Source organism: Hypomesus nipponensis, chromosome 17 (assembly GCF_054491055.1).
Source record: "Hypomesus nipponensis isolate SF chromosome 17, ASM5449105v1, whole genome shotgun sequence".
Classification (NCBI taxonomy): domain Eukaryota; kingdom Metazoa; phylum Chordata; class Actinopteri; order Osmeriformes; family Osmeridae; genus Hypomesus; species Hypomesus nipponensis.
The window spans coordinates 15,344,136-15,370,049 of record NC_140377.1 but is presented as its reverse complement, the minus strand read 5'-3'; the positions used below and the strand labels follow the sequence as shown (position 1 = coordinate 15,370,049).

General features: G+C 41.2%; 1 protein-coding gene across 2 annotated transcripts in view; it reads right to left on the bottom strand.

Annotated features, from left to right (window-relative positions):
• The window catches only part of septin12 (septin 12), a 152,837-nt gene that overhangs the window by 4,394 nt on the left and 122,529 nt on the right, over positions 1 to 25,914 (bottom strand). For both annotated transcript variants that reach the window (XM_084678313.1, XM_084678314.1), the window contains exons 6-8: positions 10,768 to 10,885; positions 10,107 to 10,202; positions 8,355 to 8,451 (exon numbers count right to left, since the gene is read on the bottom strand). In XM_084678313.1, coding sequence (XP_084534439.1) covers positions 8,355 to 8,451; positions 10,107 to 10,202; positions 10,768 to 10,885 — 311 coding nt within the window. The remainder of the gene's footprint in view (positions 1 to 8,354; positions 8,452 to 10,106; positions 10,203 to 10,767; positions 10,886 to 25,914) is intronic.

Sequence of the window (25,914 nt, the reverse complement as noted above, 5' to 3'; positions counted from 1 at the left end):
GGTAAGTACAAATACGCTTATTCGAATTGAAAACGATCTCCGTCCACACTAGCGTTTTCACATCGTTTTCCAAATGTTTGCCGGCCACACTAACACGGATACATGAGAATCGTTGTCATGGTTACGCCACTTCTGTCACCCCCTCCCGCCACGCTGCTCTGTTTACATGCATGCAATCAGCTGAGACTGACACTTGTTTTGAGGTTTAAACAAAAATTGTCATACAAAAAACAGTTACACTAACTTATAAATAAGTTATAGAGATGGAGCAGCATATTTCTTTCACTTTCCATCTTGACTTTATACCCTCTAGAGCACAAGCTACCCCAGTGCCATGGCAACTGAGCGTCATTGTATCTGAAAAGCTCCGGCGACCCCGTCCACACTACTACGTGTACCCGGCGTTTTCAAATGTCTCTGGCTAGGGGAGCGTATTCGAAAAGCTCCGTTTTCAGTATCCGAATACGCCGTATTAGTGTGGACGGGAGGTGCAAACGCAGACATATGTATGCGTTTCTAAATTTACCCGGGCTAGTGTGGACGGGGCCATAGTGTCCTACCTGATGTCACAATGCCGTTCCAAAGCAAGGACACTACCGTTGCAATGCCAACCTTAAATTCCTGAGATATCTACACGTGCTAGCAGGAAAGAGTCATGGTTGCTATACTGGTTACCAGGTAGGGTAGGACGTTTTGAATCTAGGCTTATTTAAACCAGTTTATTCTACTCTACTATTTTAAATGTTCACTCGTTCGACATTCCCGAGATAGCAACACGCGCAGGTGGAATACTATACGTGTTGCCTTCTCGGTCTTTTTTGGACGAAAACAACTAGCTAGCTAGCACCAGCTATTGAACGAGTTAAAATTTAAAATCGAAGAGTAGAATAAACTGGTTTAAATAAGCCAAAACTTCCTACCTGGTAACCAGTATAGCAACTATGACAGTTTCCTGCTAGCACGCGTAGATATCTCAGGAATTTAAGGTCGGCATAGCGACGGACGCGTCCTTGCTTCAGAACGGCATTGTGATGTCAGGTAGGACACTAATTGGCCCTAGGACACTATCTGGACTGACAGCTCCCTGAATGAGTCTTTGTGCAACCTGTGACGTCAGACCCTGTGTGCCTCAGAAACTCCCGCGCTGAACTCAGACAAGGCTGCTTCAAATGCTCACACCGATTGATTAACACACAGCAAATAGTTGCTAGCCCTTATATATATACCCGTATGCGGATGCAAGTATCGATCATGGTTACTGGTTTAAAAATATATATTTTAGACACTTTACATGTATCTTTTCAGTGTGCAGAACAAAAAACAAACATTGGTAATATAAAACCCACTCTCTTGGTGACTTTTTTAATACATTTTTCTACCAAAACGATTCATGGTAGTGATATGCAAATGTTTTTGTCACGTAGCACCAATTGGAACCAATCATTACCTTTTTTGTCTGTCAGGAAATGCAAATCTATTACAAAAAAAAGCGGAAATATTCTTTCTTTCCAGCAATCAATTTTGCAAGAAAAGAAATTCTATGGCAGATAAAAAGACAAGAACTACTGAAATGACATTCGCAGGTGAGGGGGAGCAACACAGTTGCAAAAGTTTAGGTATCATTTTAGATCCAAATAGTCTTAGGGTTTGTGGCAAATTACCATTAGAAACATTAACAAATGGGATCATGATCGAGATTATTATGCATAGTCACAAATTAGCATTTAAAATGCCTGCGCACCTTGTAACGTCTAATATAGTTCAAAATAACTATAAACTCCACGAATGTGACTTCGATGATAACATATGGAAGAGAATACATACTTTTGTAAGTAAGCTGATAAAACGATTTAATAATTTAGTCAGAGTTCGTGATAAAGCCTCATGTCTAGGTGAGGTGTTTGAGCTACCGCCTCCATATGGGCGTGAAGTTGTAGAAACTCCACCCTGTGCGTCTCATGATGCCTGTGAGACAAGTCAAAATGACATTTTTGATGTCTGTCACTGGGTCTAACATTTACAGTATATGAGGCACAATGTGGTAAGGGCACCACAAATGGCTTAACCCTTGTGCTACCTTCGGGTCACATGACCAAAAGGTTCATAACGAATCATCGTTGTGTTTACCCAATTTTACCCAATACAAAAGCAAATAAAAATAATTGTATTTTAACCTTTGCAATGTGGGGGGTCTGAGACAGCCCAACAGTTAAAAGAAAATGCTTCATTTTGTTTTTGTATGCGGGAAAGTTGTTGCAAACGACGGTGGGTCACAATGACTGATGGGTCAGAATGACCCGAAGAGAACACAAGGGTGCACAACCCCCCCCAAAATATGGTGGACATGCTGTAACTTAACTTGTCTACTCTTCCATCATGATTGACAGCCAATACAAGTACCAGCGTATTTTGAAGTCAAAATGCGTATTTGTTACACAAATTACGTACAGGTTGGCAGGTCTGCTTATTGATAGAATGGCAGGGACGGACTGGAAGTAAAAATAGGCGCTGGACTTTGATCCAGACCGGCCCACCAGAACCGGTCCCGTATACGCCACCACACCGAGCGCCTTGCTTATGCATGCAAATTCTGTCTGATGTGATGCTAGTTAGGGACTTCCATGGTTAATGCAAGCGAAGCGGTTTTTGGATCTTGAAACATATAGAAGTTTATTAGACTCTTTATTCAAATGGCAATGCATTTGTCAAATGGCAATTCAATGCGCAAAGTGACAATGCAATCCGCAATTCAAATGGTAAAGTAGTTGTCAAATGGCAATTCAATGTGCAAATGACAAAGCAATCCGCAATTCAGTTTGTATTATGGAGATTCAATGTGGTAGCTAAACAGCGCCCCCAGTCTATTGCATTAGCATTTACTTGTCATCACGCTCTTTTTGTTGTAAAATTCAAATGGAAATGCAATCTGTCAGTTCCCCCATCAAGACGGGGCCCCACCCCTATTGAGGGTAAGACCCTGCTTCTGAGTGGCTACTATGGCGTGAAATTAGTGCCAGGAGAGCAAGCTCTGTAAAAACGATTTGTAACTTGCAAAGAAGATTTGTGTCTCTGTAGAAAATGATTCGTGGACTTGCAAAGAAAAAAAGTTTTGTGTCTCCGTAGAAGAAGGCAAGATTTGTGTACTTGCAAAAAATATTTGTAACTTGCAAAAAATATTTGTGTACTTGTAAAAACAGTTTTTTGTCTTCGTAGAAGAAAAAGATTTGTGTACTTGTAAAAAAAGGTTTTGTGTCTCCGTAGAAGAAGGCGGGAACACTGCTCCCAAAACCATCTACGCCAATCAAATATAGCCATTTCTGTGTGTAGTATCATTGGACATTTTTGTCTGTATCACACAAAGAACGTCAGCGAATAAGAACAAAACTAGAATGCTGATGATTTCAATGGCGAGTCATTTGGTAATGTTTAATAGTTCAAAATATCCATGGGCATGTATCTTTAATGCAACATTTAAAGATTATTCAGTTAACACACTCTTAATAGTATAAACTAATGGATAAGGGTCGTAGTAAGTTGAATAGTTTTTTTAATGTAAACATGTATACGGATATTTAATTAGACAACCAGACCATGTTGTGTCAGTCCCTGAAGATGCTTTTGGAAACTATGACAATTATGCCATGTTCAGCTTGTCACTGGAGTTCCGCATATCAACCTGTGACACAGGTGTTGGTCTCTAACCCTAAGGCCAGGAATACACCAGGCTTGTTTAATTTGCATTATATATTGTCTAGACAAATGTACCATTTCATTGAAAGTTTTGTTATTGTACAAGGTTTTATTCACAAATTCAGCAGGCAGAATTGTGTGTCCAATGAACAATTTTACAATTTTTGACCTAACAACTGGGTCAACCTTTAAATACTTTTCACGTTATTTACATTATATTGTCCTCCACAAGCATTCACTACATGTTACCTTTCTGAAAATCCTCAGTTGCTATGAGGAATTAAATGCTGCGCTACAGCTACTGAGCAGGTACACATTTGAACAGCAGGTGGCGTAGTTCTGCCAATTTAGTGGAATTTAATCTGAACCCAGATAACTATGTTACACTGGCAGTAAATAATACATTTCGAATGAAAACCACTATATTTCGCGCCAGTTCCCTGCCATTTAGCTGCACATTGTCCAACTAATGGTAGGTTTAATGACTGGTTGTCTAATTAAATATCTGTATACATATTTACATTAAAATACTATTAAACTTACTACGACCTAGATCATGTGTGATAGACAGACGAAAATGTCCAATGATACTACACACAGAAACTGGCTATATTTGATGGGTTTAGATGGTTGTGGGCCTTCTTCTACGGAGACACAAAACTTTTTTTCAAGTACACAAATCTTTTTTGCAAGTTCACAAATCTTGCCTTCTTCTACAGAGACACATCTTTTTTGCAAGTTACAAATCGTTTTTACAGAGCTCGCTCTCCTGGGACTAATTTCACGCCATAGTAGCCACTCAGAAGCAGAGTACAGTTGGGTCTTACCCTCAATAGGGCCTAGCCTGATGTTGTCATACTCATAATTCTAGTCAGAAGAGTCTGAAAAATTGTAAAGACCTACAACCAATCAGAGCAACGTATTATGTTGTTTGTTGAAAACTAATTCAACCCAAGGGCTCTTTCGTGACGTTGTTGATTACGTTACTGTTGATCATCTGTCCATCATCGTATAAAGCCCGCCCTGGCAATTTCATTGGTCCGTCCCGATTCTGGGTTTTCTGTAGTTGTCCCCAATAAGAGACCCTCCAGACCCAACTTCCCAAACACATTTTTTTGTGGGCGGGAGAAGTTGGGCTGGCAGCCAAGCTAGTGGGGACCCGCCTTGATGGGAGAACTGACAGATTGCATTTCCATTTGACAAGTAAATGCTAATGCAATAGACTGGGGGCGCTGTTTAGCTACCACATTGAATCTCCATTTGAATAAAGAGTCGAAAAGACCATGTCAATATGAAATGCAATGCAATAAGCATTTTTATTCAAAATAATACAAACTGAATTGCAGATTGCATTGTCATGTGCACATTGAATTGCCATTTGACAACTGCTTCTCCATTTGAATTGCGGATTGCATTGTCACTTTGTGCATTGAATTGCCATTTGACAAATGCATTACCATTTGAATAAAGAGTCTAATAAACTTCCATAGAAACAAACAGCCGTTTGTCCAATTGGTAAAACGTTGTCTTGTGAAGGTAATTACGTTTACGTTTCTTAGCCTGGTTTTCCATCTTTATATTGTCTCAAATTAGCTTTTCTGTCAGTGTCACTGTTGTGTGTAACAGGCACCAAGGGCTGCATACGTTCATTTGGAATTTTCAACCGGAGCTTTAGCTAGCTGGCTAACGTTGCGTTCTCTTCTTCTGTGTTCAATGACTCAATTCATCAAGCTGTAGCTAACGTTAGCTAAGTCTATGTCAACAGAGCTCCTGAATAACTAAACTTAAATATACCAGAAAATATAAAATGATTGAAAACATCATTCACCAAATTCAGTCAAGTAAATCGCAGAGGCCAGGAGTGCTTTCAGCTTCTGATGGTGGTCTGCACTGGTGATGCAAGGACCTTTGCGTTAATATTTCCATGCACTCGCGCTACCTTCTGACACACGCACCTGTTCGCATTTCACTGAATATGAATACCACCCCCCCCCCCAAAACAATTTCTCATCGAATCTACACGATTCACGTAGGTCACCTATTTTGGTTTCAAAACGGCGATTTTCGCCGAAAGGTGAGGGATTTTCATGTCTGGTGAGGTCACTCTGTTTGAGGATGTAGACATCTACAGAGGACCCATCTTAGATAAGTTGTTGGAGTCAAGTCAGAAGAGTTTGATGCTATGACTCAACAAGTTCTAGAACTTGTATTTGTTAGTTTAATGAAAGTTTGCTGTAGGTTGGTAGCGGACCACTTGGAACATGGATGGTATGATGATGTGTCTGAAGATCAGTATCATGTCCTCAGATCAGTTCCCAAAACAAATGTTTCATGCGAGAGGGATTTTGGGATATTTGATTAGATCAAAGTTCAGGGCAAGTAAAATAGCATTAGAGGGTATGGTCATGTTTAAGCAGAATAGGTCCTGGAAATGGTTGTCAGGGTTCGATCCAGATAGAAGAGCTAAAGATCTCGCCTCAGCTCGGACAACTGTGAAAGAATGCATAGCATTAGAGAAGATAGATTGCCTGTGCTTAGAAACCAACAGGATGGCCAGGTAGTAAGAGAGGTTCAAGCAGTGCGCAGGAAACAACAGCTCACTCTTGAAGTTTGGTAAGTATAGTGGACTATGGACAAGCGAGTTAGAGGTTAATGAACAGGTAAGTAATTTAGGGAGAGATTTAATAATAGCAGTAGTTGATCAGTTAAAGTTCTGTCGTTTTGTGTTGGGGCAGAAAAATGAGGGATAGTGAATAGTGGGATTTTAAATATATCAAAATATGGCAAGAGGCTCCCAGTAGATCAGCTCATCAGTAATCTGAAGAGTGTTGTAGTTAATGCCATCAAGCCTGTAGACACTAGTTTAGATGAAGGGTTTGGAGCTGCACCGGCTGATCTTGTTGCTGATAGGAAGGTATAGTTTTTGAGGGATGCTGCTAAACAGCACCTTAAGGCACAAGATCTGGGGCGGAGGAGGGGAGGGTTGAGTATAGTCAGACTTCCAAGTATTGAAATGCCACAGCAGTTACTTGGTAAGAGAGTTAAACATTTGTATGTAGAGTGTGGGTTAGATAGGTGGTTTAATGGGACAGTTATAGATTGTAAAAGAACAAAATATAAAAAAAAATTCAAAATAAAATATGATGGCTATAGAAAAAAGTACTGGTTGCCCTTATGGACCGAATACCAGGAAAATAAACTAGTATTAATACCGGTTAGTGCAGAGGATCTTGTAGGGAAAAGAATAGCGCACATGTTTATTAGCAGTGAGGACGATAGTGTATGTTGGTGGCCAGGCAGAGTAGTTAGTTTTAATGGGAAAGATGGGTTCTTAATAGATTATGAAGAGGAGGAAGATGACAGAGTTGCCAGCTCAGTGGTAGAATACCCATTTCTAACAGATTATTACGAGAATGAGGTTAGGATTTATAAATAGGTTTGTAGTCTTGCGATGGGTATATAATATTCAGGCTGTATTGGGCAAGTAGTCATTTGCTTGGTTTTAGCATTGGGTTGTCTGATCAAGTGGGCCTGTGCAGCACTGACAGACTTAGCTTTGCAATATTAAAACGGACTATGTTTATAAAAGTAGATACAGGTAGGATTAAAAGTAGTACAGTATGGTGATATGAGACAGGGGGCCCTGTAATGGGGTGACTCCCTGTTAAGCCAAACTGTCATAGCTAGTATAGAAGTAATAGATAAAAGTTGCTCCCCTGAACCTTCACCATGGATGCAGAGGTGCCCAATTGTACTCTGAGAGCTATCAACCTGTAGGTTTTTTTTTCACAGGCAATTACTACATTTTGGACCATAAGTTTCATAACTTATTTAATAAATAAAGTATATCATTTATAATACAATTAGTGTATACTTTTTGTCCATCATAAACAAACAGATGTGTTCAAATCAAGTTATTTGAAAATAATGGGCAATGTCACAACAATTGAAAGAAAACGGGGCAAAACTGATAGGAAATTTTTGGTCTGTCCCCCCTAATACTGGTTGTGCAGAGGCTTGGATGAAGGAACTTAAAAAATACTTTTGTTTTGATTTGTACATCCAAACACTGAGCAACTGTTATGCTTCGTTCGTTTGCTAGCCATGATGTCTCTCCAGGAAAACCGATATCGCACTTGCCTTCGCACGATCGTAGCTCAGTTTTTCATGGGCCAGATAATTTGGGCGGGCAAAGCAGAGAGAAGGGCGGTAGCCTGGCTCTGCAAGCCAAATAGTGTCCTAGGGCCAAATAGTGTCCCACCTGACGTCACAATGCCGTTCCGAAGCAAGGACGCATCCGCCGCTATGCCGACCTTAAATTCCTGAGATAGGTACGCGTGTTAGCAGGAAACTGTCATGGTTGCTAGGTAGGAAGTTTTGTATTTAGGCTTATTTAAACCAGTTTATTCTACTCTACTATTTAAAGTTTTCACTCCTTCGATAGCTGGTGCTAGCTAACTTGTTGTTTTCGTCCCAAAAATTACTTATTTAGCATACATTTTTACAGACTGGGAAGGCAACACGTATAGACTACCTGCGCGCGTTGCTGTCTCAGGAATGTCGAACGAGTGAAAACTTTAAATGTGTTTAGATTATCATGAGATAATGTCACCAAAAAGTACTGTCTTTCAGTAGTAGAGATTAAGCATCTGTTGAACACTCACCCTCTATGATCCCCCATTTTGTTTTTCTACCCAGGACCTTGTTCCCATTCACCTGGTGCTCCTTGTCCGTCCCCACCACTGCAAACGGAATGCTTTCCTGCAAGTGCGACATTAACACACGAGAGTGACGTCCACAGCAGACACATAACTAAAAACACTGCAAAGGGTGTTAATTTCAACCATTACTCTAAGACGCTTACTTGCACAGCCAGGCATGCAAACAGGTCAGGGGTAAAAAGGTGAGAACAATATGGCGAACCCCCGACCCTCTAGGGCAGCGGTTCCCAACCTTTTTTGCGCCATGGACCTGTTTCATGGAAGACATATTTACATGGACCGGCAGGGACGGACTGGGAGGAAAGATAGGCCATGGACTTCGATCCAAACCAGGGGCGTAGCCAGAAACATATTTTTGGGTAGGCCTAGAAAAATATGGATAGGCATCTTTTCAGTTATTTTTTACTTATTTACTTTGCGATGTGCACCCGGTGCATAATGTTTCGTAGATATTTTCGTTTTTGGTTAGGCCTTAGAACAAATTGGGTAGGCCTGTGCCTGCCCAGGCCTACCCGTGGCTACGCCCCTGATCCAAACTGGCCCACCAGAACCGGCCCCTGCCACCACGGCTGCCCTGCTAATGCATGCACATTCTGGGTTTGATGTGATCTTAGACAGCGACTTTCACATGTAATGTGAGCGCGCGGAGTGCGCAATATTTTTTTTGCTGATTTGAGCAAAAAATGAAAAAATTGGAGCTTTATGTAAAATAAACATAGCCGTTTTTCAATTGGTAAAACCATGTCTAATGAATGTCATGTCTTTTTGTCTCTTAATCTTGCAGCTGCATCTTTACGTTTCTTAGCCTGGTTTTCCATTGTTATATTGTTACTAGCTAGTCTAGCTTTCAATCTGTCAGTCCCACTTTTGTGTGTAAACGAGACGACAGTGGAAAATCCCATTTCACAAAAGATGTTGGAAATGGAAGCAGGGTTTTCAGTGCTTTTGTGGTGATATCAGCCTTCATCCAAAACACCGGCAGTGTTGTTGTCTCAAACAGGCTTCATCGAGTGGTAACTATCACGTGTCATGTTTCAAGAGGAAGAGATGCGCGTGATAGTTACCACTCAATGAAGCCCTACAAACTTGCTAAACTTTGTTTTTGGCTCAGAGGAAAAGGCCCGCAGAGAAGGAGAGAATCCGGTAATTTTTTCAGACTAAAACGTCTTTCAGATAATCAATTAAAAGGAAATAATGTTATTGTTTTTTCTGTGCGGCCCGGTACCAAATGACCCATGGACCAGTATCGGTCCGCGGACTGGTGGTTGGGGAACGCTGCTCTAGGGGGGTCCAGGGGCATGCTTCCCCGTACGAAAATGTATTTAATTTTAAAGTGCACTTTGAGAGCAAAATTAAGAGGCTAGATCAATGTAAAAAACCTCTCCCCACTCTGCCCCTGATTGGCTGTGAGGTTTCGGCATTAGGAGTGACAATTAGTTCCAGAGCCAGGTGTGAAGTTGCAAAGCACAGGCATGCCCCCCTTGTGATTCTCACCTAAAGGTGAGGAGTTTGCATGCCTGCACAGCTTGTATCCCTCCCTCCCTTCGAAATGTAACTAAGGGACAAGGTGAACGTGGCCTATACATACTTTGTAGTAATGTACAAGACCTGCAGAATGTGTCATGACATGGTATCATTGAATATATTGAACACTTTAACCGAAGATGGAGTTGATGTCCTTTCAAATACATTTACCCGAATCTTGTTGTTGAGTATCCTATCCTCTGTGTCCTCGTCATACTCCTTCTCAGGGTACACACATATTCCATGAGTCTGCAGGTCCTGCCTTATCTGTCAGGGTTCAAAAGTCAACAGGAAAATAAGTGCTTTGTTTACACAGTGGTACCATTATTTATTAAGGCGATTCTCGTGTAAAAATTCCGCAGTAGTGTACTGTAGGATCACATTTCAAAGAAAACCTCGGCCTGCAAGCTACACTATATCATGTACACAAACAAAGTGTGTAGTATTGAAGAAAGAGACAGTATTGCTGGTGTGTGGAGAGGTTTTCTTGAGGAGTTAGGATGGGTACTGTACCAAAGCCTAGCTTTTCTCTCACTCCCATTGGAGGCTGAGTGTAAGAGAGGGATAAGATAGACAGAAATAGAAGAGAGTAGGAGAGAATGGTGAAGGTGAGAAACATAGAAGGAGAGAGAGGAGGGAAATGGGTCGAGGAGGACGGAAGAAAAGATACAGAAATGGCAGAGTGGGTAAAGAGAGGTGAGAGAGATTAATAGATTGTATACAAAGAACAAGGATGAATAGATTATATTAGATGAAGAGCAGGCACTTGAGAGTAGATTTTAAAACTCGTCTCTGTAAGGTTGATAATCTGCATAGTGTGTATTCTCCTCACCCTCTGTTTGAACTCCAGTCTCTCCTCAATTGTGAGTGTGTCTGCTTTGGCGATGACTGGTACAATGCTCACTATCTTCCCCAACCTCTTCATGAACTCCACGTCTATGGGGCGTAACCTAGACACAGAGATAATACAATATATTATCATAATTAGTATTATATATATTATATATATATATTATATATATATATAACATTTATATAGTTTCACCTGCTGGTGAAAGGGTGTTACATAACTAAACCTTCCATCATAAACTTTTTCAGAAGCATAATGCTACATAATGACAGCACCTATTTCTTGTTTGTGTGTGTGTGTGTGTGGGGGGGGGGGGGGGTAACAATTCTTCCTCCCTAGTGGCTGTTTTTTGGTGTCATCAACCAGACTGCACCGGGGTCCAGAGTTCAATGGCTGAGATGTTGGTACTAGCCAGTTGGTACTATACTATCAGATTTGATTCAGATGTCAATCTAGATATCCAACATCATATATACGTTCTGGTCGGTATCTACTTATCTCTGGTCACAGTTCATTTATAGACAGTATTTGTCCGTTTTACAGCTGTTAAAGTGTGTTTCTGTGTGTTGCTTGAATTTGTGTTACACTGTAGGTATGTACACTAATTATGGTGAAATTACAAATAAAGCAAACCTGAACTTGTATTAGTCTGTGTATAACATGCTTGTCAATGTGTGTAACTGTGTTGCATGGCCTTGGGACAGGTCGTTCCAATATAGAGCTTCTCTCCTCTCAAATACCCCTTTTCCACCAACTCATCTTGGGTGCTGGTTCGAAGCCAGTGCTTAATCTCGAACCAGTTCTTTCTCTTTCGACAGCCTAAGAACTGTAGCCTGGCTGCCAGCTAGTGATGTGTCGTTCGTGAACGATTTGTTCATTTTGAACGAATCCTTACAAGGACTCGGGAGTAACGAGTCCTCTCAAAGAGTGATTCGTTCATTTTCTCGTGGCCGCGCATCGGGACTGTTGAATAGGCTCGTCCAAGTAAACAAAAATGATTAGTTCATTTCCCGACTCGGTCTTTCTACGAGTCTTTGGATCATTTTTCACGTGACCTGCATAGGCTCTGTACTGGTAGCTAGAAATGAACGATTCGTTCATTTCCCGACTTGGTCTTGGATTTTTAGTGTGATTTAATTACTGTTATTGTTATCTATTTGTGGCTGTATAGTGCGATTTAATTTAATTTGTATTTAACCTTATTTATGTCTATACTTTCGAGATATATAATATATATAAATATAAATATATATATATATATTTATATTTTGTTACAAAGCTCTGCTTGACAAACTTTTTTAACTTAAAAAAACATACGGTTGTATACTGTTTTCTATAATGTAAAGTGTGTTATTGTTATATGCAAAGAGTCAATTATTAATAAATGTAACATGTTGCAATATTGGGATTTTGGGTTACAATAAAAACATTTTACATCACATTTGATTAATTTGGCATTTCATTCAAAGTGACACACTAACTTCAAGATGACTCGCAAGTCAACTAATGCAAAACTGTGCGGGAGGGTGGGGAAGGGCCACAGTCCCCTTGGAGACAACCATGACTGACAGCTGTACTTCAACACCGGCTCCACCCTTATTTGGCACCAACATGAAGTGCAGTAGGCCCTACATGTGTAACCTGACCTCTTTCAATTGGTGTGAACTGTGAACTTGCTGCATGCCCCCCTCCTATGGACAATGTCACTCAAAGTTCAGTTTTAAATCAAGTGTTTCTTACACAGAACTTTCCATATAATATAAGACCATTTCACTTGAATTGCACATTTGTGTGGCAGATCATATATTTTTTAAGAAAACCTCTATTAAATACATTTACATTACATTTAGTCATTTAGCAGACGCCCTTGTCCAGAGCGGATTACAGTAAGTACAGGGACATTCCCCCCGAGGCAAGTAGGGTGAAGTGCCTCGCCCAAGGACACAGCGTCATTTGGCTCAGCCGGGAATCAAACTGACGATCTTCAGATTACTAGCCCGATTCCCCACCGCTCAGCCACCTGACTCCTACAGTACAAATACAGTACAACATGACAGTTTGTATGGTTTTAAATGGTCCTTTATAATCACACCAGCATTTAATTATCACGGCAAACAATTACACTGCACTAAACTGTAAGTGTAAATGTAAAGTGAAAATAACAAAACCAGTCAGTATGATGACTTGAGCGAATATCATTCACGTCTTACTAAAACAGCAGCCACGCGAAAGGAATGAGGAAACTGTTTCCTTTACTAAAAAATACAATGCGGGTCATGTGAAAAAAGGATCCAATGACTCGTAGAAAGACCGAGTTGGGAAATGAACGAATCGTTTGTTTCCCCTAGCTACCAGTACAGGTTGGGAGGTGAACGATTTGTTCATCTGCCGGGTACGAGTCTTTGGATCCTTTTTCACGTGACCTGAAGAGGACACAGAAATAATTTGTTAACCTTGTTCACTTTTGCATTACTAGGTTTATTAAGACGTGAATGATAGTTGTTCACAAGTAGCCTAATAATTACAGGTTTTGTTATTTTAACTTTTTTTGTACTTTACTTATAGTTCAATGCAGCGTAATTGTTTGCCGTAATAAAGAAATGCTAGTGTGATAATAGATGACCAAATCGTACAAACTGTCATGATACATTATTTTAATGCAGGAATTTGTTCTAAAATAGTATCTGCTGGTGCACATGCACTAACCTACTTGAGAATATGATACGTGTAAGATACGTGTTTGCACCCCCCCCCCCCCCTTGAAATGAACGAATGACTCTAAAAAAGATTTGTTCATTTTACTGAACGATATTCAAAGAACCGAATCAGTAAAATGGTCCGAACTTCCCATCACTACTGCCAGCCCAACTTATCCCCGCCCACAAAAAAATGGGTCGGGAAGTTGGGTCTGGGGGGGGGCACGTTTGGGGAAAAAGTATGTCCGAACAGGAGCTGTTTGGACCAATTAAATTGTCAGGGCGGGCTTTATACGATGATGGACAGATGATCAACAGTAACGTAATCAACGTCACGAAAGAGCGCTTGGGTTGAATTCGTTTTTCAACATATTACCAGAGCCTGTTTAAGGAGAGCCTTGCCACTCCCTATTAAGCCCCATTGTACCGAATTTGGCAGCAGTTCCACCAAAGTTCCACTGGGGGTGATTGCAAGCGAGTGCATGTTGAATGGGAGTCTATGGAGCTAAACGGCTAAATTTGTCTCTTTCGCCTGATTGTCGTTGAGAAATCTCCGATTTGATTGTAGTTTTTGCATGTTCAACATGGATTATAGGTCGAAAGTTGAATGAACGAGTACTTATGTCCTTTTGATTTCTTACAGGGTGAGTCGTTGTTGCCCATAACACGCTAGCATTCTGCTAATGAATGCTGATTGGTTAGTGAAGGACTGATACGACCAGAGCTCCCGCTTGATGGCATCCGAAGCGGAATCAGAATGTCAGAGCATTAGCAACATTAGCAACAACATTAGAAAGCAAAAACTCTTTCTAGCATGTGTATTGACAGGGAGAGCCTAACCTGTCAGCTGTGTTGTCGATGCCCTGAGAGAAAAAAGTAAGTGACCAGAGCTTGCCGTAAAGCAGTAGCTCTGGTCGTACGATGAGTATGACGTCAATGACATTTTCAAAAGCTTTTTAGAACAGAAAGGCGACTTTAAAACAATCTAACAGCCAGCAGTGTGTATTATTTTTGCCTCCCCTTTCGAATTCAGAATTCAAATTACTAGACACAAAATTTTAACCTGAGAAAAGTGGATTTTGAGGGGTACCGCTCCATAGACCTCCATTCATTCTGCACTCGCTCGTTAGCACCCTCACATGGAACTTCAACCAGTTCAGAACCCGGAAGTTTCCCGAGAGTGGCAGTTCTCTCTAAATTAGACATTCTCTGATATTACGTTGCTCTGATTGGTTGTAGGTCTATCCAATTGAGCGAAGAGGCATTTGTTCGGTTGAAACACGCCCCATAGTCACAGCCCAATGGAGAGTTATCAGACTCATATTCTGACTAGAATTATGAGTATGACAACGTCAGGCTATAAGAACCGGCTCCGAACCAGGGAAAGTGGTTCTTAACTAGCACCACAACAGAGCTTGGCTAAAGTAGGAACCAAGTAAGATCCGCTTGCCTCAGGGGCGGGGTTACCGCGACCAACAAGATGAACAGAATCCTTTGACCACCATTGCTGTAAGTTTTTAGAAACACACATTTTGAGTTTGTTTTGAACTTTATTAAGTATGACCCTATATTTAACACAAATGTAATACACAAGCACTATACAGCGAGGGTTAACAAAAAATATATATACCTGGCGCAGGGTTTCTGATACTACAGTAGTCTAGCTAGTCTAGTTCACCCAGCACACGATTGACATTCAACGTTGAAATGCTGGTTGGCAGTGACTCGCTAGCCATACAGTAAATGTGTAGTGGCCATAATCCAGCGAATGTTAATGGAAAATATATGAAGTGCTGTATAGCCTAGTTGACAAGATCATGCAACATCTAGTCAGCGAATCTGATTCCTTGCATCATGCCGAGTAAAAGCTGTATTTTGATTGAGTCAGGAGCACCTGTATATCAATAACGATCAATATATTGCCAGTACATGAACCCATGTCTGCACACTTGTCCATGACACCGTTTTACACAAACTATAACCCTGTATTAACTACAGTTAATACAGAGTTGTAGTTCACTATAAATATGTTTAATTCTCATCAATCCGAGATGTGTGCCAATAAGGCCAGGCAATATCACACCCCAATGGGGCTATTTTTTTCCTTTACTCCTATCAAAATGAAACTTTACACAATGAAACTACCCATGAAAAATAACATTTGTTGTATTACAGGTTTCTTTGAAAATGAATTTTAATATGCAAATGAGCTATACACTAATCGAATATGCCCAAAATACACCCAAATAGGCGCCATACTTATTGAATATGTCCTAATTTGCATAGGCAGAAACACCATTCATATGTATGACAAATACATCGGCCCAATCTTCATCCAATCATCCTACTGCCAATGACCTGATGGTCATTATTGGCTTAAATCTCCCATCAAAAACATGCCACCCCCAGTCTTTTGGGTCCATACGTTCACTTCCCCTTTTCCACTCCAATCATTTGGTAAAGACCCGAAAACTATGGAACTTTGCAGCTGTTGACATTGGATGGAGAGTTGCATTTACATTAATGCATTTAGCAGACACTTTTATCCAAAGTGACTTCCAAGAGAGAGCTTTACCAAAGTGCATAGGACACTGATCATAACAACGAGATAGCCCCAAACATTGCGGGTAGCCAAAACAGGAAGCATACATTTTGTAAAACCAAATAAGTCCCAAAGGGAAAAACCATAAGAGCATGTAGTTAGACAAGTTACAATTAAACAACATGAACCTCAGAAATGCAAGAGTGTACCTGTGGAAAAAGCAAGCAACAATAATATTTTTCTAAGCGAGTACAATCATTTTAAGTCAGTTACAACTAACCAACAAGAGCAACAAGTCTCTCAATAAGAGTCCTTGTGATCCTGGAGGAAACTAACATCAGGTCCAGCCAATCATTCCTAAATACCGGAACAAGTGCGTCTTGAGCCTTTTCTTGAACGTGGGGAGACAGTCAGTGTCTCTGATGGCGGTGGGGAGTTGATTCCACCACTTGGGGGCCAGAGAGGAGAAGAGCTTGTGTTGGGACCAGGCGCTCTTGAGAGGTGGGACCACCAGACGGTTGTCAGAAGAAGACCGTAGGTGACGGGTGGGGGTGTAAGGCTGGAGGAGAGACTTGATGTAGTCGGGTGCAGTTCCGTTCACCGCTCAGAAGGTCAGTACCAGGGACTTGAATCTGATATGGGCAGTGATGGGTAGCCAGTGGAGAGAGATGAGGAGCGGGGTAACATGGGAGCGTCTGGGTAGATTGAAGACCAAGCGGGTTGCTGCGTTCTGAATGCTCTGGAGAGGGCGGGTTGCGCATGCTGGGAGACCGGCGAGCAGCGAGATGCAGTAGTCCAACTTTGAGAGGACAAGTGCTTGGACTAGCAGCTAGGTGGAATTCTCAAACAGGTATCTCCTGATCTTCTGGATGTTGTACAGGGTGAATTTACATGACCGGGTGACTGCAGAAATGTGGGCTGTGAGGGAGAGCTTTTCATCCATGGTAACCCAGAGGTTCCTGGCAGAGTATGAAGCGGTCACCATCGCAGATCCCATGATGATTGAGAGATCGTGGGAGATGGAGGGTTTGGCCGGGATGATGAGAAGTTGTTTTGGCGGGATTCAGCTGGAGGTGGTGCTTGGTCATCCAGGCGGAGATGTCTGTGATCAATCCTCAATCCCAGCTGAGATCCCCGGATCAGTCGGGGGGAACAACAGGAACAGCTGCATGTCGTCAGCGTAGCAGCGTAGGAGAAGCCATGGGAGGTGATGATTGGTCCAAGTGAGGTGGTGTACAGGGAGAAGAGGAGGGGTCCAAGGACAGAGCCCTGTGGGACACCAGTGGAGAGCTGGCGGGGTCCTAAAACTTTGTCTCCCCAGGAGACCTGGTAGGATCTTCCCAACAGATAGGATGAGATCCACTGTAGTGCAGTGCCGGAGTTTGAGGTTCCACTGGGGATTGTTGTTACTTTGTCGTGGTGGGGAGGCTTATGTGCCTCCGTGACCCTGAAGACTATACCGGCGGGGGTTATACCCCTGGCAGGTACTACCAAGCCAGGCAGTTTTCAGGTTAGAGGCCAGTCTAAAAGCAGCATTGCCATCACCCATTGGCAGTAGGATGATTGGATGAAGATTGGGCCAATGTATTTGTCATACAAATGAATGGTGTTTCTGCCTATGCAAATTAGGACATATTCAATAAGTGTGGCGCTCATGTGCATGTTCAATATAATTTCAAAAGAAACTTGTAATACAAAAAAAGTTACTTTTCATGTATACTTTTACTATGTAAAGTTTTATTGTGGTAGGAGCAAAGGAAAAAATTATTCCTATTTGGGTGTATTTTGGGCATATTCGATTAGTGTATAGCTCATCTGCATATTACAATTCATTTTCAAAGAAACCTGTAATATAAAAATGTTTACTTTTCATGGGTATTTTTCTTGTGTAAAGTTTAATTTTGATAGGAGTAAAGGAATAAAATAGCCCCATTGGGGTGTGATATTGCCTGGCCTTATTGGCACACATCTCGGATTGATGAGAATTTTTCCACAACTAGGATTTCTTAGGACTTTTAGTATGTTGTTCTGGACACCTCATAGAAATGATCTATGCTGAAAAAAATTATTTTACCTGGACTACAGGGACACCGACAACCTCGGCAACCCTGCGCCAGGTATATATTTTTTGTTAACGTCTGTTTAATCGTACAGAGGCATATAAAACAAGTGGGTGTGTAGACACATATACGATAAGTTTCTCCTACATCTTGAAACCTAGAAAATGTTTACCATTACCAACGGTTGCTACGTTACAAGAAACAAGAAACCAATCCGATTGGCCAACGCTAGCGTTTTCACATTCCTCAATTACATAAAGTTGAGAAAATCCAACCTGCAACCCAGAGGATGTCTAATATGGCGAGAACTCCCACTCTCTGGAAACTTCCAGGTTGTGAACTGGTTGCAGTTCCACTTTAGTTCAATATGAGGGCGCTAACGGTCGAGGGCAGAATGAATGGAGGTCCATGGAGCTATACCCCTCAAAATCCACTTTTCTCAGGATATAATTTTTTGTCTAGTAATTTGAATGTTGAATTTGAAAGGGGAGGCAAAAAAATACACACCGCTGGGGGATAGATTTTTAAAAAGTCACCTTTCTGTTCTAAAAAGCCTTTTAAAATGTCATTGACGTCATACACATTGTACGGCCCGAGATACTGCTTGACGGCAAGCTCTGGTTACTGCCACTTTTCTCTCGAGGCATCGACAAAACAGCTGACAGGGGAGGCTCTCCCTGTCAATACACATGCTAGAAAGAGTTTTGGTTTGCTTATGTTGTTGCTAATGTTGCTAATGCTCTGCTATTCTGGTTCTGCTTCGGATGCCATCAAGCAGGATCTCTGGTCGTAGTCAGTTGCTAGCGTGTTATGGGCAACAACGACTTACCCTGTAAGAAATCGAAAGGACACAAGTACTCGTTCATTCAACTTTCGAACTGTAATGCATGTTGAACATGCAAAAACTACAATCAAATCTGAGATTTCTCAACGACAATCAGGTGAAAGAGACAAATGTAGCCGTTTAGCTCTATATACTCCCATTCATTTTGCACTCGACCGCGATCACTCAGTGGAACTGCAACAAAATTTGGTACAATGGGGCTTAATAGGGAGTGGGCAGGCTCTCCTTAAACAGGCTCTGCTGCAACTCTCCGCTCTCCTTCCCACAATGCCCTATGCGAGCGTCAGTGCCTGGTTTAATTGAAAATTAATTGGAAGCTGACGCCCCACTCCGCTGCAGTGTGAACGCACTGTTAGCATTCTTCGGATTGATAAACAGCCTTTTGATGGGCTCTGCTTTGTGTTTGGTGCTGCCGCGCTAGCGTTGCTGGGAAAGATGAGACGTACACAGTGACATAATGACGTGGCTCTGTGGTGGCTCTCTAGCCATAGAGTTAATATAACTAGAGTAAGCTACTTTTGTCTTCGAAGATGGCGTCCCCATTCATTTCTATGAAAAGTGCTCAGTGGCGCAGTGAGGCAAGCGAGACTGCGAGACTAGGACGTGGCCATCTTTCCACTTCCGACTTTTCCGGTCTAGCTTTAAACAGTGGCTCTTTTTTTCCCTAACTCCGAGACCTCGTGCACGCTTGCAACTAGCTGTACACGTCATACTTTGTGACAACTAATCGCAAGCATAGATTTATATGGTTACGAGCATGTGAGCTAAGGCATTGCAGTGGCAGAATCTATGGGCAGAATGCGGTACAAGTCCGATAAGAATCAGCAAACATGATGCAAACTTAACAGAAATGTATTCTGTCACTGTATAGTATTCCTTTCACTTGTTTTTTAGTTATAGGTTGTAGGGCTAAATATAGGACTATTATAGATGGAACTCATCACATATGTTGCTTTTTTTCTTCGTGATAAGAGTATGATTTTCAACGCATTGTATCGGATGAAATAAACTGTTAACATGAACAGCTCTGTCGTTGTTCTCGCCAGGCAAAGAAAGCTTAATAGTTATTTTGGTAACCGAAATCTTCCATAATGCAGACTTACCATAGCTTACTGTCAACTTTATATTCAAACGAAATGCCACAAAATTCACACTGCCTTCAATTTATTATCAGTGTAGAAATGTGTCCTGTGTTTTATATGTTCATCCTACAAAACCAAACGCCTATTAATGGATATAACGTGATCTAACAAGACTTGGTAATAATGTAATAATGTAATGCATTTAGGTTTAGTATAGTGTATTATTTATTGTTATCTGTAACTGAGGAAGTTTTAGTATTAGGGTTAGTATGGTTGATTATTTATTGCTATCTGTATGTTTCACTTATTTAAGCTCAGCATAGATGTAATTTATGTTCTGTGTACTTATATGTTATGTTATGCCAGGTGCTTGCGTTGTCTTGTCTTAAGAATTTCAGTGCCCAGTCTGACCTTCCCCCCTATTTAGACAATGTGAAACACAAGTATCAAAACGCAAAGCGCAAGTAACTTTGTGGGCGTGACTTCAGCTTGGTTGTTATTTTGCCGGCGGGATACATGATTTTGCGCCTGGCGCAAATTTAAAAAGGGTTGGTTTGAAGTAGCTACATTACTAATGGGTGTGGTTTGGGGGCGTAACGTGCAATAAACCAATCAGAGCATCATCTCACATCCCCTTTAAGAGCAGCGCTTGTTCCATGGCGAATTGCTATTATAATGGCGGATTTGCCAGGCTCATGCCAGCGGTTCACAGCCGAGGAGATCGACGTTGTCGTCAGGGCCGTAAAAGATAGAGAAGTGACATTGTATGAGAAAGGCAGAGCAGTTTTCTCATTGCACTAAACTGCCCACTCATGCTACTCATTCAAATTATTATTCTTATTTTTACATATATTTAATTTGTTTAAATTGTTATATTTTTAAATTGTTTAGTTCTTAGAATTAGTTTAAGTAATGTACTTAATTTATACCAGCATATGTTTATTGTTTGCACCTTCCTACCACAGCAAATCGCGTATTTGTGTAACATAAGCTTCATGGCGAATAAACCAAATTCTGATGGGCATGGGAGAAGAAACCTAACCAAATTAGCTTCGGTTAAACAATCATGGGAGGAAATTGCCACCGTTGTTACAAATGAAGTTCACATACATAGAAATGTCTTATGAAAATCTTTTTATAATCATTGAAGAAATGTAACACGCCATAAATCAAAACAATGTAACGTAGCTTTGCAGACAGAAGACCCTGGCCTCGCCAGCAGTGTGCACGGACCAAGCTTGCGCCCTTAAAATAGCATCTGAATATTATCCCATTGACTTTAGGCCACGTTTTTCCCGGTCAGTGGCGGAATTGTTTTTCGGAAACTGCAAAATAGCACCAGGGAATGTTTGCGCCAGAACACGCCTCCTTTTTCGCTGAACCGCCCACGGGAGCGCAAAGTCATTTTGAAGTGCGTCTGTGGAGGGAAAAGTCGGCTTTGCGTCAAGTTCAAACTAGGAATGACACTTGCGTCGTTGACTAAGTCAATTGCGCTGGGTGCAAGATAGGGCCCCTTGTGTTGTTCTGTGTACCTGACAAATAAAAGACTTGAACTTGAAATAAATAAAAGTTTGAGAACTGTGTCTAAAATATACTTTATTGAACATTTGCCTTTGAAAGGGGAATATTCACAGAACCATATAGGCTACAAGACGTTTCCCTCAAATGTAAGTGGGGTGAAACATAGTCACTGGGGACCTTCATTGTCCCACAAAAGCAGTCTGGCTTGATGACACGATCAAAAAAAGAATAATGGGTGTGTTTAACAAAAGCTTCTGAAGGCAAGACTAATATTGTTTAAATATATATATATCATTTCCTATTGTGGTTAATAGTTAATAAAAAAGTTAAAAGTATTAATGTTCGTCTTTGCTCCAGATAGCCATGTCAACAATCTATGCTCGCGCTTAACATAATATTTGTACGGTGGCTATGAAGCGCATAAACAATGGCAAATCGCAAAACACAACGGCGAATAGGAAAACACAACGACGAATAGGAAAACACAACGGCAAATAGGAAAACAACGGCGAATAGGAAACCACAACGGCAAATAGGAAAACACAACGGCAAATAGGAAAACACAACAACATTAACTTCGACGGAAAAGGTAGGGCCTATCTAGCAGGAGACAGACCCTCCTGATTGGACAGACGGACTGTCTGTCTTTTAACAGGAAGAATCGGTAAAAAACACAAACGGCACCTGTGAATGGTTTTCGACAGGACAGACAGCAGCACCATCTCGATTTACTGACATTTTCGGTATACTAACACAGTGTTTCCCAAACTTTTTTTCTGGGGACCCATATTTTAAAAGTCACAAGCCTTCGCGACCCAAGCCAATAGAGATTATTCGTAAATCACAAAATAAAGGTGGATTTGACCATTATTGCACAAGAATGAGGATATTTTACTGTTATTGTATTGTTATTTCAGAACTTGTACGCCTACTGCAATTGTTAATAAGCTATCTCAGACTGAGTGATCACTTCTCTCTGAACAATTGAACCAGCAATGTTTAAAGAAGGTATCCAATAAGTGCCTAATTGGACATACAGCTATAAAAAAACATATAGCCCATGTATTCTTATTTTCAACATTCAATTGAACCAGCAATATTGTAACAAAATATGAAATAATTACAAAAAGATTACAAATTATACAAAACATGTTGTATCCTTTTCAACATTGCTAATGGGATAGCTGGGCCTGTCTGCGTTTTTGTAGTGCATTTCAGTCCGTGGTGCAGGAGGAGAGCGCAACACGAATATCAGGCCCAGCATTCAGTCAGTTTCTGTGCTTGTCTTCATTTGTGTGAGCACAAAAAATCCCAATTTGCACATGTACGTGGTAGTGAAAGGAATAAGCATATAATTAGAAATAGTGGCCCTACTGAGGACAGGATATTCTGACGAAATGCTTATCCAGAATGATAAGGTCACAGATCCATAGCGTCAGTGCGATCGCAGCTGGGCTGTAACAACTCGGTTTCTTCTGTAGGACTAACAGTGCGTGTCCACTGCAGCGACGCGATGCAAGCGACAACATGTTTTCCATTCATTTTATATGGAGCCAGACGAATTGCTTGCGTGGTCCATTGTGGGTAGCAACGCGACGCAACAGAGTTGAGATTTTCTCAACTTTACGCAAATGAGGAGCGATTTTCGCTAGCGATGGCCAATCGGAGTGTTTTCTTGTTTCTCGAAACGTAGCAACATGGTAAACATTTCTAGCTTTCTAGGTTTCAAGGTGGAGGAGAAACAAATCGTTTGTGTGGCTGCTTACCCAGTCCTGTACGATACATAGCTGTATTTGTACAGAGGTATTAATAATAAAAAAACGAAGGTTGCCGAAGTTGTTGGTGCTTGTACTTTCTAATTCAGTCTAGTGACATTACGTAACTTCGTTCTGTAGTAGCTAGCTAGCTAGCCCGGCTGGAACTCACTATCATATCGACAGATTACTGTGGCAGAGACTGACGAATATAGTAAAACGTTTTTACACATGTCAACATGTATTTCTATTAAGCAGTTTTGTATTTTGTATACAAGTTGTATTTTGATCGATGTTGCAACTACGTAAACCCAAGTCTGCACACTTGGCCATGACAACTACGAGTGATTTTAGAGAACTACATTCTACATTCATCTGTTTGAAACCGCCGAGCGTGGTGAACTGTGGGAAGGCGAGCAATGGCAAGCGATTCGCGTCGCTGCAGTGGACACGCACTGTAAACGTCAACTCAATTTAAGCCTGAGGACTCTCAAATTCGAAGGGATTTTGCATCCACCTTTCAACATTCAGAAGGGCATACCTCTCTGTTGGAAAATAGCGATCAAAGTTCACAATAAGCGCAACGAGAAGAGTTTTATTACGCGCAGATGGCTGCTGGTCTTTCAAATAGGGGAAGTTTATTTTCATAAATCATATATATTTTACATTGTTTTTCTAGTTCACTGGCCCTTACGACACTAGCCGAGCCTACTGTATGAATAGTAGGCCTATGTATGAATGAAGGAATGAATGAATGAAGGAACGATCAACGAAACAATAATAAACTCGAAGAAAATGTGGGAATTAGGTTCAACTGAAAAAAGGCATGTGGTGTATAATTGTATAAAATGTATGATGAAAACTCGCTAGCAACTTCGCCAAGCAAATACCAAGAGATAGGTTGCAGCAGCTCTTTCGACTACACTTACAGAATCCGCGATGGGACTGAGCTTGAATAGCTTCGGTAACTTTTTATAGTACAAAATTATTGTCAATCATAAGGAGATGTCTTTCAACAGACCCTCCAATCATCACGCGGAAGCCCTGCATCCAGGCCAGCCCACTCCTCCATTCACCCCCACCTGAGCGTCCATGGGCGGGACATAATCGCAGCATTTATCCAATGACCGTAAAGTTTCGAAGCACTGAAAAAAAAATTCAAAGCAGCCCCATTGAAGTCCATAGAAGCTGAGCTTCAACAGGGAAATGCACTGTGGCGCTACGGGAACGTATGAGAAGGAAATCAGTCAAGTCGACCTGCTAATAAATGTAGCTGATTCTGAATGAACTCGTCTTCGATATGAACGTGTTCTAACGCATTTAAAATGTTAACACAATAGTAAATATTTGACCATTAATTAGTTTAAGAAATAGCCACTGGCAGAGATTCAGATCGTGACAAGGCGACCCCCAAAAAATCTCTTGCAATCTCTTGCAATCTCTCGCGCACGCGGCCTATTCAAACTGGTGAGACCCCGAGCGTGAACTGGGAAGAGGTGCAAATTACAATAGTAGTGACTATTTGTCCCGGGGATCAGCACCCTGGTCAGCGCGCACCTCAAGTCCCCGGGCGATCGTTCAACATGGCACCCCAGATGGGACTTGTGTCTTAAACCGATTACAAAACGGAAAAGTCACGAGTGCACAAACTCGCTAGAAGACCTGTTCCACTACCATTAAAACCGGAAAGCTCCAGGTACAGAAAACTTGTAGAGAAAAGAAAACCTAAGGCGCCATTAAAACCGGTGAGCTTTACGGCAGATAAAACTTGCAAGTAGTCTAGGGAGGTCCCAAACACCCGTAGAAGAACGGTAACATTATTCTGTTGGTTTTTCCAAGGTAGTACTGGTTTTATGTGAAATAATATCGGTTATCGTTTCTTATCGATACTAGTTCAGATAGGAATCACGTTTATTGTTCATATAATCTACCGGCCCCAGTGCTTACGAAGAAAACTATACAGAACGTTATCTATTATAACGGAGGACTAGAGAGAGCTTCAAAGTTAACCGCCCAGAGAAGGGTGGCTTTGTGTAAAGAGCAGAGTTAAAAGCAGAAACAGGGTCGCAACCTGGTTATTTAATATACTCGTAGCACTCTCGATAGAATGGTTGAATTTTACTTTGAGTAACTTTGGAAGTGGTTATTCTGAGCCCTAATGACGGACTGAGTTTAGGTTATTATTCAATCACCAGCTTCAAATTGCCACGTGTTATTGGTGATGAATGTTTGAAGTCTTGGAAAATGTGGGTTATTATTTTAATCCCCAGTTTTTCAAATTGCCACGTGTCATTGGTGATGTATGTTTGAATTCTGAAAAAATAATTTGGGTTATTAGTTAATCCCCAGTTTTTCAAATTGCCACGTGTCATTGGTGAAGTATATTTTGAATTCTGAAAAAATAATTTGGGTTATCATTTTAATCCACCAAAAAATGAGTACCCGCGTGAAGTAAAGTGTATTCGGAGTTTTACCAATGGCTTCATTTGCGGGGTCAGAGTGGGAGCCCGAGAGTTCCGAGGAGGATGTATCCTCTGAAAACAGTCGAGAAGGAGTGGCCCAGAAGGTCTCTCAGTGGAGACAGGAACACGAACCCCACAGGAGAGAGAATTACGCACAATGTAACTCTC